The sequence below is a fragment of the Ochotona curzoniae genome, unplaced genomic scaffold (assembly GCF_017591425.1).
Source record: "Ochotona curzoniae isolate NIBS_2020 unplaced genomic scaffold, NIBS_Ocur_1.0 contig_1, whole genome shotgun sequence".
NCBI lineage: Eukaryota > Metazoa > Chordata > Mammalia > Lagomorpha > Ochotonidae > Ochotona > Ochotona curzoniae.
In genome coordinates, this window is record NW_024464918.1 from 27,291,132 (window position 1) to 27,307,596 (window position 16,465).

The following is a 16,465-nucleotide window of genomic DNA, read 5'->3' on the forward strand; positions in this document are numbered from 1 at the left end:
ACAGTGTCTCTACGAGGTCCACTCCCAGCCCCAGATCTTGCATTTTCCAGGTGGTTCTGTGGTCTAGCTTGACAGGACTTGCCCTTATTCCCAGCCCCTGCAGCCCCCTACTGGGCTCACCTCCCACCTCCCCCAGGGTCTCACACGTGCTAATGGGTGCAGTGGCCCAGTCTGGCACAGCCTGCCTCACTTCAGCATTCATTGGCAGGTGTTGCAGCCTGGCTCAGCCTGGCCTGCCCTCAGGTTCAGTCCATGGTGATGGGTGCTGCTGCCTAACCCAGCCCAGCCAGGCCACAGTACAGGCCCTAATGTGAAGTGGCTGGTGTTGCAGGCACACTTGGCCTGTCCTGCACTCCATCCTAGTTCTCATCTCTGCTAGCGGCTGTTATGAACTGGACAGGCCTGGCCCACCCCCAGACCTGACCCACAGGTACGCCATGAGTACTGTACCCTGGCCTTGCCTGGGCTGCTCCCAGCCTCAGTTCTTGTGCTCACTTGCAGGGACTGTGTCTTGACAGAGGAGTTCCCCAAGCCTCTTTATCAGGTCACTTCCCAGTCACAGATCTGTGTACACCAGAGGGTTCTTGGCCGAGCCTGACGCGGCTCACTTCTTGTTCTGACAAGGACAATGAGACAGAGAAAGGTCTTCCATCTTCTGGTTCACTCCCCCAAATGGCCACAATGTCCAGAGCTGAGCAGATCTGAAGTAGGGAGCCAGGAGCTTCTTCCAGCCTACCTACCATGTGGGTGCAGGGGCTCAAAGAATTGGCTCATCCTCTGCTACCTTCCCAAGGTCACAAGCTAGGAGTGGAATCAGAAGTGGAGCAGTTAGGACGGTGCCCATATGGGATACCGATGTCACAAGCAGAGGATGCTATCACATGCCAGACCCTTCCTTGTTTCTTGACCCTGCTTTCTGGGAAGGCAATGCTTGGGTCTCTACCAAGCCCTTGGGAGATGCAGGCAGAGCTCCTGGCTCCTGGCTTTGGAGCTGGCTGCTGTGGCCAGTTGGAGGATCTCTTTTCTTGTATTTCCAAATCAATAAATCCTGTTTCTAATCCTCTGCTTTCCCAGAGAGCTGAGTCACAAGTGGGGCAGCGCACCCAGCTCCCTGCTGTGGCAGCAGAGGACGGCACAGAGCTGTGGGACCCTGCACCCCCACGGGAGATCAGAAAGAAGCTCCTGGTCCTCATCAGCTCAGCACGAGTCTGGGACCTAAAGCAGCACATGGAAGATATTTCTCTCCTATCTATAAAATTTTTAAAAAGAGTTATGAATTTTTATTATAAAGTCAGATATACAGAGAGGAGGAGAGACACAGAGGAAGATCTCCGGTCTGATGATTCACTCCCCAAGTGGCCGCAATGGCCGATGCTGTGCCAATCTGAAGCCAGGAGCCAGGAACTTCCTCCAGGTTTCCTATCCGGGTGCAGCATCCCAAGGCTTTGGGCTGTCCTTTCCCAGGACACAAGCAGGGAGCTGGATGGAAAGTGGAGCTGCTGGGATTAGAACCGGTGGCCATATGGGATCCCAGTGCTTTCAAGGTGAGGACTTTAGCTGCTAGGCCACTGTGCCAGGCCCTTTCTCTGTAAATCTTAAAAAAGAAAAAATCTTAAAAAAAAAAAAAGTGCAGCAACTCAGACCTGACCTAGAGCATATGTGATGTTAGCACTGCAGGGCAGGACAGCAGAGCATGCCTTTTACCCACTAGCTTATTCCCCAGACAGCTGCAACCAGGTATGGGCCAGGTAAGTCAGCCAGGAGCCACAAACTCCATCTGGGTCTCCTAGGCGGGTGGCAGAAGCAGATGTGTTGCTTCGCTGGACAAATGCGCAGGAAGCTGATTGGCCGAGCAGGCAGGAGGGGAACCTGCACCGTTGACAGGGGCTGGTGGCACTGGCTGTGCCAATGTCAGCCCCTTCAGTGGCTTCTTCTGACCTCAGGTGAGTAAGTTCTTGTACAGTTGCTAGACTGGCTGGCAGGTGTTCAGCTTGCATTTCACGTGTACACTGAACACATGAAAGCCCCAGTTCTCTCGGTAAGCAACAGGACCGACTGCGGATGGCAAGAACCTTTGACAGGAAAGAGCTCTTTGTAGAAGAGCAGGTCAGTGGGGACCAGAAAGGTAGAGAACTTGGCACTAAACTCTCCTCTTTCTTACAAATCAACATATGAGCAAAGCCCTAAGGGGACATTCCTACAGTGCAAAACCTGCTGCTTTTTTCCAGCCACTTCTTTGCAAGGACACGGGCTAAACCAATACAATTGACCAATATCTCAAAAAAACAAAACAAAACAAAACAAAAAACCCCAAGTCACCACTGTAAGAAAATATACTTCAAAATGAGAGAGTCTTCATTAAACCTCATGGAAAAAAGTCATGAAATCATGTTAAGCATCTCAAAATTTAGGGCACCAAGGTAAACTTACCTTTGAAGTCTGTTGCCCTTGAACTCTGCCTCCCGGTACATTCCCGTGGAGAAGGGGAACATTTATTGGGTTTCAGGCAGGATCAGGATGCAGTCTACAAACCCAGCTCGAGACAAACGGTATTGCCTTTATGTACAGTTGGAGATGTTCAAGGGAAGTCAGAGAGTCCGCCCGAGGTCACCAGAACGTGGGAGGTGATTCTTCTCACTTCTTTGACAATTCAACGCCTGGATCTCTCCCTGCCCAAGGCTGGTTTCTAACCTTTCCTTCACACACAGAAAACTCCCTACCACAACAGAAGGACTCGCAGCTGCTTATCAAAGTTTTGTTATAAAACATTTAATGTTAACCTACAATACAATGTAAACTTTTATGAAAAGAATTTGAAGTACACTAGATTTTTTTCAGGAAGTTATCATGTAACTATCCAGGTGCAGTACAAGTCGGGGCACTGCATCCTTTGCGGATGGATTTCCTGTCGCTGCGTTTCTCACAAGTCCTAAAGAACCCAGGTGTCTGGTGTTCGGTGCAGCTCCTCGCTCAGGCACCAGCACCCACACCCGCGATTTTTTGCATTCCGGATGTTAGCACACCTTAGTCATTTTCTGGAACTGCTTCCTTGGCCTTGGCACCATTAGTGATTTTCATAATAACTGTTTGGTTGAAGAATTGAAGTTCCTTGGAAGTTTAGCTTTTCAGAGAGAAAATATTTTCCTCAAGGCCATCTCTTCCAAATCTCAAGGTGGTGGCAAGCAAGGAGTAATAAATATTTGTTGCAAGAAATGCTGCAGGAGTGGAAGAAAAAAACCGCCAGGGCCCACCAGGGCTGTGAAGATGCAGGCGACCCTGAGAGTCTGTGCTTGGTCACCCCAATGGCTACAGTCAACCTCAGGAGTGTTCCGTTTCGTTGAGGACTTGCCATTTGGAAACAACAGCTGTTAAGATCCCAGAAGTGAAGCGGAAAGATGGCTGGCTTCTCAATGTTTTCTCCCAGAGGTCCTTGGGAGCGACAGATTGTCACAAAGTGACAGAATGTGCAGCGCATGTCCCCGGGAGGAAGGGAAATGACACCGAGGCAGCAGGAAGGGGCATGTGCTCCACGCAGGTGAAGCCTCTGCAAGTCCACAGCACACAGGCAGGCTGACCCTGCAGGTGGACGAGAGCTCGCCCGGCATCCGGCCTCCGTCACTGAGCAAGTTATCGGAAGGCGAGAGGCATAAAGTGCACGTTACAGGACAGGATGACACTGAAGTAAGGGGGGGGGGAGGGCAGGGGAAGACCACAACTGTCCCAAAGACCGTGGTTGACGCATATTCCCCCGTGCACAGCTGTTAGCGGGAGGCAGATGTCCCGTGAGGCTAGGTGGAGTTGTATGGTTTGCTTCGGGTAACATTCTATAACATTCTATCACTGTAACATTCTATCACCGTGAGATGGCAACTTCCCTCCCACCTGGCCTAGCACAGCACAGAACAAAGTAGGAGAGAGCTGGAGCAGCCAGCAACACGATCGGATTCTCCCAGAGACGGAATCTGGACACCTGTGCCAAGGCCACTGGGACAGTCTCAGCTTTTCCAGGCAACACCCAGGAGGTGACACAACTTAGCCTCATGGTGTTTGCCTGAGAACAGCAGGGAGAAAAGTGACCACACCTAAGCAGGCGATCCTTAGGTTTCAGTAGCGGAGAGAGAGAACCTTTGGGAGACTACCATGTACCAAGCGAGGCTTTATTTGACTTGAGGCCCCTGTCCTCATTTTAACTTGAGCAGGTTGCAGTCTTGCGAGCCTACTGCAGTCTAACCTGGAAACACTTTGGAACACTTGTCAGTGCATACCAGCAGCCAACACCCGGCCTGACCCATTCACTCATTACCATGAACTCAACTACAGACAAAGCAAGGATTAAGAAAAATAGCCCTATTCCTTCAACACAGCAGGCAAGGATAACGCTTCCAGCAGATGGCTCCATCACAAAGTGGAATGTGGTTTCCAGCAGTTCACACAGCGAGGGGCTGTGTGCTGCACCCAAGGCCTCTGGATTTTTGCTATCCTCAGAAGCCACCAGGACCCTATTTCTACAGAGCCAGGGCACTCTTCGGTGGTTCTGCTAGCTCCTTTGCGACTCCTCTGGAAAGGCATTATGCTTCACTCGGGAAGGTTCTGGGTTTGGGGGGGTGGGGGGAGGTGGGGAGGCGGGGAAAGCATGCACAGGCCAGAAGAGGAACGAAGAGCTGCTGTCCTCTGGGTCAGAACCCAGAACCACCACCTGGGCCAGATGCCAAGGACACTCTGCAGTTGGGTGTGGCTTATGTGCATAGATGTTCACAGCATACACACGTTTTTGTATGGATGCAGCCACTGTGACGCTACAAACCAACGTCTCCTCCCACTGCTCCAATCAGGGCACACTGGTGGCAAGAGGACACAAGAGTTGGACCAAAAAGAATGACCTCTCTGGGACGGGACCCCGAGAGGGACAAATGGCAGAAGCATAAACCAACCCAGGGCACCTTTATTACACTACGCATGGGCTTAAGAATTGGCTCTTATCAAATATTAAGGGGGGAAAAAAATACACCCATGTTTGCCGTATTCCTTTGGTCATTACAAAGCAAAAGAACCAATGAAAGTTATTCGTAAATTGTGGGCAGTTCCACAAGACCCCTGCCATGCGCTTCCTCTTCCCCCTCTCCTCCGGATGTCAGAGACCCGAGTCCTCAGGAGATGCTGCAGGAGCAGGCAGAGGGAGGCTTTTCATTTTTATTTTCCATAAAAGTTAGAGCGAGTAAGAACGAGTGGGAACGTCCCTTCCTCAGGGTTGGAGGTGCACTCTCCGACAGCTGGCAGCTTCGCGGTGCAGAGGCCAGAGGGAAGGGCGGGCTTGGCGGGCCGTCCACTGCTCACCTTGTGCACACATAGGTTTTGACTCTCGCAGGCAGCATGGTTTCTGATCCTTCCTTAGGATGCAGCAGTCTTTTAAAAAAAATATTGTATTATAATAATAATAATATGAATCTCTTTTTTGTGTGTGTGTGTGTTTTCGGTTTTCGTTTTATCCATTTCTTTCAGGGATAGGGGTGTAAGGGGAGAGCAAGAAAGTGTCATTCATCTGTCAGGTCCTGAACAAAGAGAACTTCTGTGTGGCTCAGTCCGGCTTCCTGCAGCGTAGGGGGGTTGGGCCACTCCGCTGAAGGGACACAAGGCAGCACCCGCCTGGGAAAATTAGCTTCGATCTGAAACTTTTCAGGGCTTTCCTTCAAGGAGAATAAGAAGTCATGGATTACCTGCAGAGGTCATCAAAAAAAAAAAAAAGCCAATCAGATACACAGACACACACACAAACACTCCCCCCGCCGCCCCGCAGTCCAGCCCAATGCTGCTCATTTCTCCCAGGTTGATTCTGAGGGAGGAAGGCATCACAGCAGGTTCATTGAGATGTTCCTGCTTCCAGGGTAACATGCAGGGCAATCCTTTGAAAAGAAATTATTCAGGTGAACGCTATCCCTATTCGGAATGGATTCATGTTTCTTCTTTTGGTAACCTGTTTGATATAAAGCTCGATACTTAGACATAATCACAAAGTTTCAGAAAAGTTGAAAGCATCAAACCGAATTTTTTTTCTTTGAATTAACTAAGACTGAATTGTTAATCTGATGTCCCATTAGTCCAGAATAGCTGATAGTATTGCTCTGGAAAGTCTTTGTACATAATCTTAGCCCTCAGAATCAGCAAAGTTTACTGATCATAAAACAATATATTCAGTAGCCCACTGGTATCCGGGAAGGATCGGCTCCTTGCCCATCAGAAACACCTGATGAGGATGTGCGTGTCCTATATAAAATGGGGTAAACACACCTATGCTTTCCTCTTGCTAACTTTACCATAGTATAAAATGCTACCCAAATTGCTGTTCCACTGTAGTATACACATTTTTTCATCTGCAACTGATCAGATGTAAGGATGCAGACCTTATGGTGCAGGTGGCTCTGAACGGATCACACTGCTCCAGTTCTAGCCAAGCTCTGCCAGCTTTTAAATTTTTTTAAATTTGATTTTTGCTGATATTTACACAGTCGGGAAGGATGCATGCCCATGTGGACCACCGCTTAGGGTGGGAAGGGTCAGGGATTAGGGGAAAGTGGATGAGATTACTGTTTCCACATTTTTCTTCTTCCTGTATCTGGGGGAAGGGAGGCGAGAAGGAGAGAAGCCGCACCCAGTACCTGGGGATGGGGGCTGGCCACCAGATGTCATCCCAGGGTCCCCGGGTGGCGCATGCTCCAGGGGGACTTCTGCCAGTTATTTTTAGCAGAAGGCTCCGGCTGAGATGCAGGTGTCACATCTCCCACGTTTCCTCTTTCAGACTGACACAGCTCGACAGTGTTTCCACGGCTGGTATAACTTTGCCACCGCCCAGGCTGTCGGTCACTCATTTGTGCAATGTCTCCTGATGTGTCTTCTCAGCATTAGGTTCGCCTTGTGCGCTTCTGGCAGAAATGTTACAGAAAGCCTTCTGCGTTCTGCTGCTTGCTATTCGGGTTGAGTGTGTGTGGCACCATCTTTGCTATCTTATCTCACTGAGCTGGTACCTGCCAGGCCTCTCCTCTATTCTGGGTTAACACTCTGCAACTATGGAGATGCTCTCTTCCTCAAAGCTTCAACATTTCCGATTTTATTCAACAGTGATAGTCATTACTTATATGAATGTTCCAGCTGTTCCACAGGGAGTCACACTTGAATGGGCAGGCATCTGCGTCTGACATGCCCCTATCATGGTCCGAAGACCTCCATTTCCTGCCACAAGCTGACCTGGCCCTGGATGAGCCATGTCTCCCAGGAGCCCTGGCTTTTTTTTTAGAGAATGATGGTGAGTACAAGCCAAAATGTAGGTGCTAGGTGTGCTGGCTGCCCCTGGGAGCTCTCCACGGACAGAGAATGTGTCCGTGGGGACGGCGTGGGGCCACAGCTTTGTCAGACTCCCTGTAAGGATGAGGAAGGCGTTTCAGCCACCCTCCCTAGTTGGGAGAATCTCACTTCTTTTCACTTGATTTCTCCACACGACGAGCTCAGCTCAGTGTTGACCTCCCTTGGACGAAGAAGCACATCCTTCAGCTAGCTCACCCTCGGACCTTCAGACAGAGGTTTTCATTTATGAAATTTTTATATATAAAAGAAAAATTTGTTGGAACGTTAGATTTACAGAGAAAAGCAGATAGAGAGAGAAAGATCTCCTATCCTTCAGTTCATTTTCCAGATGGCTGTAATGGTTCTGGATGGGGCAGCCAGAAGCAAAGACTCAGGAGCTGCTTCTGGATCTCCCACTCTGGAGGCGGGAACCCAAATACTTGGGCCATAATCCCACTGCTTTTCCTAGGCCATCAGCAGGGAGTTGGATTAGAAATGGAATACCTGGGGCTGGCACGGTAGCCAGGCAGCTAAAGTCCTCCCCTTGAACATGACAGGACCCCCTATGGGCACTGGTTTGTGTCCCAGAGGCCCCACTTTCTGTCCACCTCCCTGCTTGTAGCCTAGGAGAGCAGTAGAGGACAGCCCAAGGCCTTGGACCCTGCACCCGTGTGGGAGAAGCTGCACCCCCATGGGAGGCTCCGGGCTCCTGGCTTAGCTCCAGCCGTTGCGGTTGCCTGAGAAGTGAATCAATGGATGGAAGATCTTCCTCTCTATCTCTCCTTTTCTTTGTATATCTGCCTTCCCAATTAAAACAAACAAAAACCAAGGAACACCTGGGTTACTAACTGGCACCCATACTGGGGTGCCAACATGCCAGGAAGCAACTTTACCCGCTACATCACAGGACCAAGCCGAGCTCTCAAGTTTTAGTCCACCACTTGTCATTTTTACACCCCTCCCCCCCTTAAAGACTTATTTATTTTTAGTGGAAAGGCAGATTTACAGAGAGAAGGAGAGACAGAGAAAGATTTTCCATCAGTGTGGTTCACCTCCCAAGTGACCACAATGGCCAGAGCTGCGCTGATCCGAAGCCAGGAGCCAGGAACTTCTTTCAGGTCTCCCATGCGAATGCAGGGTCCCAAGGCTCTGGGTCGTCCTTGACTGCTTTCCCAGGCCACAAGCAGGGAGCTGGATGGGAAGCGGGGCATCTGGGATTAGAACCAGCACTCATATGAGATCCAGTGCATGGAAGGTGAGGATTTTAGCCACAAGGCTACCGTCCCAGGCCCTCAGTTCCCTTTTCCATTCTTCAAATGAGTAAAAGACAGACTTTATTTGAAGGTGAAATACTACTTTGTGCTAGTTTTTCACTGCTTAAGAATATGTAACACGGGAACAGAACTAGCATTTTGTGCTTAACAATGATGAAAGAGTTGAACATCATCAGGAAATCAATTACTATCAAAGCTCCCTGTGGTTAGCAATGGACAAAAAATTCATAATGCTGTAGATGTAGTGTGGATTTCTCGTTGATGGCCGCTTTTCGCCCTCTTCCTGTGAGCTGGTGGTTTGGATGCAGCTTATACACGTTGTCCCCTGAGCCTCTCACCACTGCCCAGACCTGAGCGTGCTCTGCCAAGCAGGTCCTCCAGGAGGCCAGGTTCAGAGCACGTGACACGGCTCTGCGGTCCTCCAGCCCCGCAGCCTCACATCACCGGCTTCGGGAATGCTAATCCCAGCGCCATCACACCCAGTTTCTGTACTTGATCTGTACTTGTTCTCCCACTGTTTAATCCCATTTACACTAACTTCTCCATCTCATGTGATGATGGCATTTTCCCCCTAAAAACAGCTTTTCAAAGCCTCCAAGGAATAAAGAGTTAACCAATGGTTAGTTCTGTTTTGGTCACGAAGAGGGACTTTTGTTCCAAATTTCCAACAGACTTTCCCTCCAACATTCTTGAGTCAATCTGTTAGGTCTTTCACATTGAACTTTTTGTCTACCACAATTTTGGGGCTATCCCATGAAGCCCCACAGAGTTCAGGTGCACAACAATGAAACTGCTGTGAACACATTCCCTAAAATAAGTACGCAAGGGTTGGTGGGATAGCCTAGTGGCTAAATCCCTGCCTTGCAACTGCTGAAATCCCATGTGGGCACCGGTTCACATCCTGGCAGCTCCGCTTCCCATCCAGCTCCCTGCTTGTGGTCTGGGAAAGCAGTCGAGAACGGCCCAAAGTCTTGGGACCCTGCACCCGTGTGGGAGACCTGGAGGAAGCTCCTGGCTTCAGATTGGCTCAGCTGTGGCTGTTGTGGTCACTTGGGAGGTGAACCAGCAGACAGAAGATCTCTCTCTGCCTCTCCTATCTGTAAATCTGCCTTTCCAATAAAAATAAATAAATCTTTAAGGAATAAAAATATATATGTAAGCAAACCCCGAGAAGTACAGAGGAGGCTGGGGGAAGGGAGTTGGCATCCAGTAACCACCGCATACAGCAGCTACTGCATGAGACACATGCAGGTACTGCAGAGTGAGACACACAACACCTTCCTCAAAGGAAACAAGTGCGTTAGCGAGAAGCAAGGAAAAGTGGCAGATTTTTTTGTTTGTTTTGAACATTTCCTTTTCCACCAGACAACTCTTAACTTTTGTTGTATGATAGTTCTTGCGTCTTACTTCGTTATTGGCCAGTAAACCCAATGAATCCCAGAAGCACAACCCAGCCATCTCTGAAATCCCCAGTGCCTGGTCCGTTCTGTGACACACCAGCAGTCACTGCTGTGGTGGCCGGGAAAGCTGCTGCACGTGATGCCAGAGTCCTGTGTGGGCGTTGGTCAGAGTTAGCTGCTTTGCTTCAACTCTGCTAACAGCCTGGGAAAAGCAGTGGAAGATGGCCCAAATAACTGGGCCCTTACCATCCATTACAGGAGACTGGAGGCGCTGCTAGCTTTGGCTGAGCCCAGTGCTGGCTGTTGTGCAGTGTTATTAAGCAGTGATTTAAGCTCTCCCTGTAACTCCCATTTGAGAATAAATATATGGGTGTATATATACATATAAACACACACATATAAAAAGATTATCTTACAAAAGAATTTAAAAATAAATTTATGAACCTGGCACAGTAGCCTAGTGGCTAGAGTCCTCGCTTTGAACATGCGGTGGGTCTCATATGGTCACTGGTTCTAATCCCAGCGGCCCCACTTCCCACCCAGGGAAAGCAGCAGAGGATGGCCTTGGGACCCTGCACCCATGTGGCAGACCCAGAAGCTCCTGGCTTCGGGATGGCACAGCTCCAGCCATGGCGGCCGCCTGGGGAGTGAACCAGCGGACCAGGAGTCTCCTCTCTGTCTCCCCTCCTTTTTGCATTATTTGACTCTCCAATTAAAAAAAAAAAAAAAAAACACATTTAGTACCCTTCAAAATCTGGCCCTCATTCTGTGAGATTCTGAGAGTCTACTTTCGTACAGAGATGGCAAACACTATTACGCAGGTCACTACCACATGAAAAGTGGAGCTTTGCTTGTTACGGCTGAAGCAGCAGCAAGTGCGAAAGAATGACACAGAGAATGCACGTGCAGCTCCAGCAGATGTGCAGCTCCAGGGCTTTCCAGTCCCTGCAGACAGAGCTTTCTTTCCACTCTGAAGCTAATGCAAAGACAGCACAGAAGAGCTGTCTACCTTCAAATACGCAAGTCTTTTGTGCTATTTCTTTGCAAGACATCTATTTTACTTAGAAGCCAAAAACTCAGTCAAACGAAGAAATGTTAAAAGTTGCTGAGGTGGCAGCTGGATCTGAGGGGACCCCTGGCTCACTGTATTCTTCCTGGTTTCCAGCACTTCGTCCCTGCTGCCCCTGCTCTCCAGTTCCTCTAAGCAGCACGTTCCTAACAACGCTCTCAAGGCCCCACCGACACTTCCCGAGCGCGAGCCCAGACCCTCCATATGCATCGCGCAACACAGGTGGTCCTTACTGTTAGAGACTGTGAGAAGTGGAATCGTCTCTCTACTCGAGAATCATTGGGTAACTTGAAAATGATCTTGACACTTTCTGGGTCATCTGGGGAAGGCTCCGGAGGAAGGCACTCCAACTTCCTTTCCTTTTCCTCTTGTAAGTTCTGTAGAAACAAAGCAGCGGTGAGACCGTGGCATCAACAGAAAACTGGGAACAAACACCGTGACCACGTGGGCTTAGTGTGCAGTCAAAAGAAAAATGTCTAACTACGACAGGAAAAACTATTTCCCAAGAGTAAGAAAAAAACCTAAATCACCGTACCACTGCATAACACGTGTTACTGAGACTACAGTTACACATTTAACTATTTGAGGAAAAAGAGTGGCTCAAAGGCACTAGCTATGAACAAGTGGGGATGCATAGTGAAATAAGACCATGAATGAAATGCCTTGTCAGCAAACACCGGCTCTAAAAATGAACATGTAAATGGCAGGGAAAATTTAGCGAGCCACAGCTAGAGCGTCTTGTAGTGTCTTGCTTGTGCAGCTATGAGCAACCCCAGGTGCTGGGTCCCGGGTGGTGGGTCCCGGGTGGTGGGTCCCAGGTGGTGGGTCCCGGGTGGGTACCTGCCGCCGCCTCTCCTCCGCCAGCTTCTGCTGCTGCACCTCCTCTTCCTTCTGCCGCCTGCGCTCCCGCTCCTCCCTCTTCTTCCTCTCTTTCTCCTGGTCGGCCCTGAGCGACGCCAAGTAGGCCTCATCCTGCTGCTGCCTCAGTACCTGGGTTTGGTTTCTTTCTTCCCTGTGGACAGATCAAAAACAAAACGGGAATTCCACAAAGCTGTTTCTCATACTGATCCTGGGGGAAGTTGGCTGATTAATAATGTTGAGACTGGAAGAGACTGACAGAAATGAGATGAATTTTCTCTTTTCAATTTAACTTCGGGGGTCGGGGGGAAAGGGCAAATTTTCCTTTCTCTTTTACGTTTTCTCCCTTTTAACTTGATCAACAATATCCTATTTTAAGGTCAATCTCCTTCTGAGGATATGTTCCACTGATAAAATCCAAAACCACATATTCATGTTAGAAAATTTATAGGGCCTCGAGCAATGGACCAGTGGCTAACTCCTCGTCTTGCATCCATCGGGATTCCACCTGGGTACCAGTTCATGTCTTGGAAGCTCCACTTCCCCTCCAGCTTCCTGCTTGCGGCCTGGGAAAGCAGAGGAGGACGACCCAAAGCCTTAAGACCCTGCACTTGTGTGGGATCCCAGAAGAAGCTGCCAGGATCCCATGTGTCCCAGGTGCTTCACTTCCTATTCAGATCCCTGCTTGTGGCCTGGGAAAGCAGTTGAGGATGGCTGAAAGCCTTGAGACCCCGTACCCATGGGGGAGACACAGAAAAAGCTCCTGGCGTTGTGGTCACTTGGGGAGTGAAACAGCGGACTGAAGAGCTTTCTCTCTGTCTCTCCTTCTCTTTGTAAATCTGATTTTCCAATAAAAATAAATAAATCATAAAAAAAGGAAAATTAATGAGATGTAGGCCTGATGTGATCTTTCGATTGGCTAATCCTTTGCCTTGCAAGTCTGAGATCCCATATGGATGCTGGTTTGTGCCCCACCTGTTTCACTTCCCATCCATTTTCCTGCTTATGTCTTAGGAAAACAGTGGAGATGAGCAGGCCTTGGGACCCTGCACCCATGTGGGAGCCTTGGAAGAAGCTCTAGGGTTCAGATCAGCCTAGCTCTGGCCAATGTGGCCATTTGGCATGACCCAGCACATAAAAGATCTGCCCCCCCCCCCCGTCTCTCCTCTCTATAAATCTACCTTCCTAATAAAATAATAAGTAAATCTTAAAAAAAAAAAAAACTGAGATGTTTATTTAGTCTAGAGAGTAAAAATCTTGTGCATACAGATTCAGCCTCCTGCTCACTTCACAGGTTCTGTTAAGAATACAAGTGTTGGCATTAAAAAGACAAAAGAAGAAAGAAAAAAACAATCGCGCGCACTTAAGATGTCTTAACCCACTGCCTCTCTCCTAGCGGTTCTGGCTCCCAACCCAAGCTTCCTGCTAATGCAGAAGCCAGGAGGCAGCAGGGTAAGGTTCAAGTCGTGGGGCCTATGTCACACGACAGAGACCTACTGGCGCTCTGGTTCTGCCTTAAGCCCAGCCTGGGCCACTGCAGGCACCTAGGCAGTGAAATTTATTTATGTTTCAAACAAATTACAAAACAACAACAACAAAAACCTTTAAAAAGTTTTATCTATTAGGCTTGGTGTAATGGCTCAGCGGCTAACTCTTCCCCTTGCACATGCCAGAATCCCCTACAGGCGCCATTTGTGTCCTGGCCATCCTGCTTCCCATCCAGCTCCCTGCTTGTAGATTGGGACAGCAGTCGAGGACGGCCCAAAGCCTTGGGACCCTGTACCCGCGTGGGAGACCCAAAAGAAGCTCCTGGCTCCTGATCAGCGCAGCACCATCTGTTGCAGTCACTTCGGGAGTGAATCCTTGGACGAAGATCTTCCTCTCTATCTCTCCTCCTCTCTGTGTATCTGCCTTTTCAATAAAAATAAATAATTCTTAAAAAAAAGAAATTATAATAATGCATGCTATTTATATCAGAAAAAAACAAACAAAAAACAAACACCTGAAAATTATCTAGAAGTCCAGCAAGGGACCTGGTTCCACTATGGTGTATTTAGATATGGAGTGCCATTCTAAGTTTACATTTAAAATAGTTTCCATGTGCCATTTCGCTAGATGTGTGTGTTCTCATCCAGGGTTCCTGGCTCATGGAGAGCCATTACGCCTTTTCTTCTGTACCATCTTGGGGCTGGCTCTAAGGACATTCTCTGACCACAACCCCCCATCAGCAGAGACTGTCCCCAAGCCTGAGAGGAAGGCATGCTGCAGAGAGGCCAGCAAGGACCTGAACAGGCTAGGCCTTGGTGGGATCCTCCACTTGGCCCAGGAACCTCAGCTCAGACCCTTTTGTCCAATCACATTTCTGAATGGCTGTCTATGCTTCGATCACGCTTCCCCAAGAGTCTCCACAAAAAGCCCCCATGGCCTGGCTTCTCAGCGCCTTCAAAATGCCGCACACACGCAGCACCCTCAAGGGTGGTGTGTCTGCGGAGGACAAGGAAGCCCCCTGCCTCTTCCTGCACACCCTCCCATAGGCATCTCTTTGTGTCCTTCAGTTTGTTCTTTCTGATCAACTGGTAAACCTAAGTGTTTTCTTGAGTTCTGTCAGCTGTTCCAGCAAGTAACTAAACGCAAAGAAGGGACTGTGAAAATTCTGAGTTACAATCATTTGGTCAGAAGTACAGATTAAACAATGCAGTGCTTGCAACAGCGTCTACAATGAGTGGTGGTGGTGGTGGGGGGGTGATCTTGGGGGCTGAGCCTTCTACTGATGGAATCTGACACTAAATCAAGAAGCAATCAGAATCGGTCATTTGAGAAGTGTGTGTGAAAAGCCTCCACCAAGCTGGTGTCAGAAGTGATGTGTACTGTGAAGGTATCAAAGTCTCAGGAAAGCGTGGCCTGCCTGACCACTGGCAGGGCATGCGTGTGTATAAGGGTACTTCGTCTGGCTGTGAAGTCAGAAGATGCATCAGTGGAGCCAGGATTATGAGGGATCTTCACTATTTGTGTTTTTCTGTTTTACAAATCTAAGATTACTGCATTAACACAATGGGAGAGAAGAGTTGAAGCCCCGTGATGTCGACAGGCACAGATGTGATGTAGAGTGATTGAGGTCAAAGCACTGTTTGTAAGCATTCTGACACTAAAGAGATTTTAAAACATTAAAAAGAAAAAAAACCACTAGAGGATTTTAAAACTGCTTCACAGACAAGGAAAAAACACTTTCAGAGCCCCAGGTCATTCAACAAATTTGTAACTGGCTTCTTCCTTTCAGAAAGAAACTCCCTTCTACCTTTCTAGACGTTCTGACACCAGGTAAGTCTGGTTCGCATCCATTATAAAAGTCAGTTGGTTAATCAGGTCATCGGGCTGAATGAGGCCTTCTAGGCGTCCCACCACCGTCATCCTCCGGTCCTTCAGCATAATCATGGCCAGGAACGGATAGGTGTTCTCTCGTAATGCCTGTGAGACTGAGAGAAAGACCCAAGAGATCAAGGGCAGGACTCAGGAGAGAAACAGACTACACCTCAGACTTCCACAACGAATACAAGAGAACTGCTTTCATCCTATTCGGTAAATAAACACAGTGCCCACCGCCCCACCCCAGCCTCCTCATCTTTTTCCTTTGTACCCTTGCTTTCCTAAACCGAGGTGTTTGATTAGGAAGACATGAGCGTGGGGCTCACTAATCCTTTCATATGGGTGCTGGTATGTGTCTCAGCTGTTCCGCTTCCCATCCGGTTCCCTGCTTGTGGCCTGGGAAGGCAGGATGCTCCATGTCCTTGGAACACTGCTTCCCAGTGTGGAAGGTGAGAAAGAAGCTCCCGGCTCTGGATCATTTCAGCCCTAAGCAGTCGTGATCATTTGGGGGGTGTACCAGTAGATGGAAGACCTCTCTCCCTCCAAAAAAATCTGCCTCTCAAACAAAAAGAAATAAAGCTTAAAAAAAGAAAAAATAACTTTATTAGTGGGAAGCATGGTTGTTATGAAAATGCTAGAGAAGGCTGTAAAGTTCAAGGATGATGCCAACTTGACAGCAGAAGATTCAGAAAACAACACCGACACAGTTTAGCAGTTTTCTCCACTTGCGTGGTCAAGGCTGCAACTTCAGGCTGACGCTACAGATGGTCAAAGTCCCCACTGTGTAACTTCCTTTCCTCTTGCCTAACATATGCCTTAACCCACATGTCTTTTATTAATCCATAAAAGTGTTAGTTTTGCACCAAAAAACTTAAAAAAAAAAAAGATTTATTTATTTTTTATTGGAAAGTCAGATTTACAGAGAGAAGATGAGACAGAGAGAAAGATCTTCCATCCACTGGTTCACTCCCCAAACAGGCACAACAGCCTGGGACTGTGCCTGGCTGACGTCAGGAACTTGGAGCTGCTTCTGTCTCCCATTGGGGTGCGGGGGCACAAGTGCTCGGGCCATCTCCTGCTGGTCTCCCAGGTATGTTAGCAGGGCGTGGACTGGAAGTGGAGCTGGGTCTTAAACTGGTGCCCACGATGCTGGTGCTATAGGTCGT

The 16,465-nt window shown here is 48.8% G+C and overlaps 1 protein-coding gene across 2 annotated transcripts in view; it reads right to left on the reverse strand.

Moving 5' to 3' along the window:
- Window positions 1-4,143: 4,143 nt before the first annotated feature.
- The window catches only part of FAF2 (Fas associated factor family member 2), a 43,073-nt gene continuing 30,751 nt past the window's right edge, over window positions 4,144-16,465 (reverse strand). For both annotated transcript variants that reach the window (XM_040965385.1, XM_040965465.1), the window contains exons 8-11: window positions 15,232-15,409; window positions 11,919-12,090; window positions 11,312-11,455; window positions 4,144-5,714 (exon numbers count right to left, since the gene is read on the reverse strand). In XM_040965385.1, coding sequence (XP_040821319.1) covers window positions 5,532-5,714; window positions 11,312-11,455; window positions 11,919-12,090; window positions 15,232-15,409 — 677 coding nt within the window. In that variant the 3' untranslated portion in view covers window positions 4,144-5,531. The remainder of the gene's footprint in view (window positions 5,715-11,311; window positions 11,456-11,918; window positions 12,091-15,231; window positions 15,410-16,465) is intronic.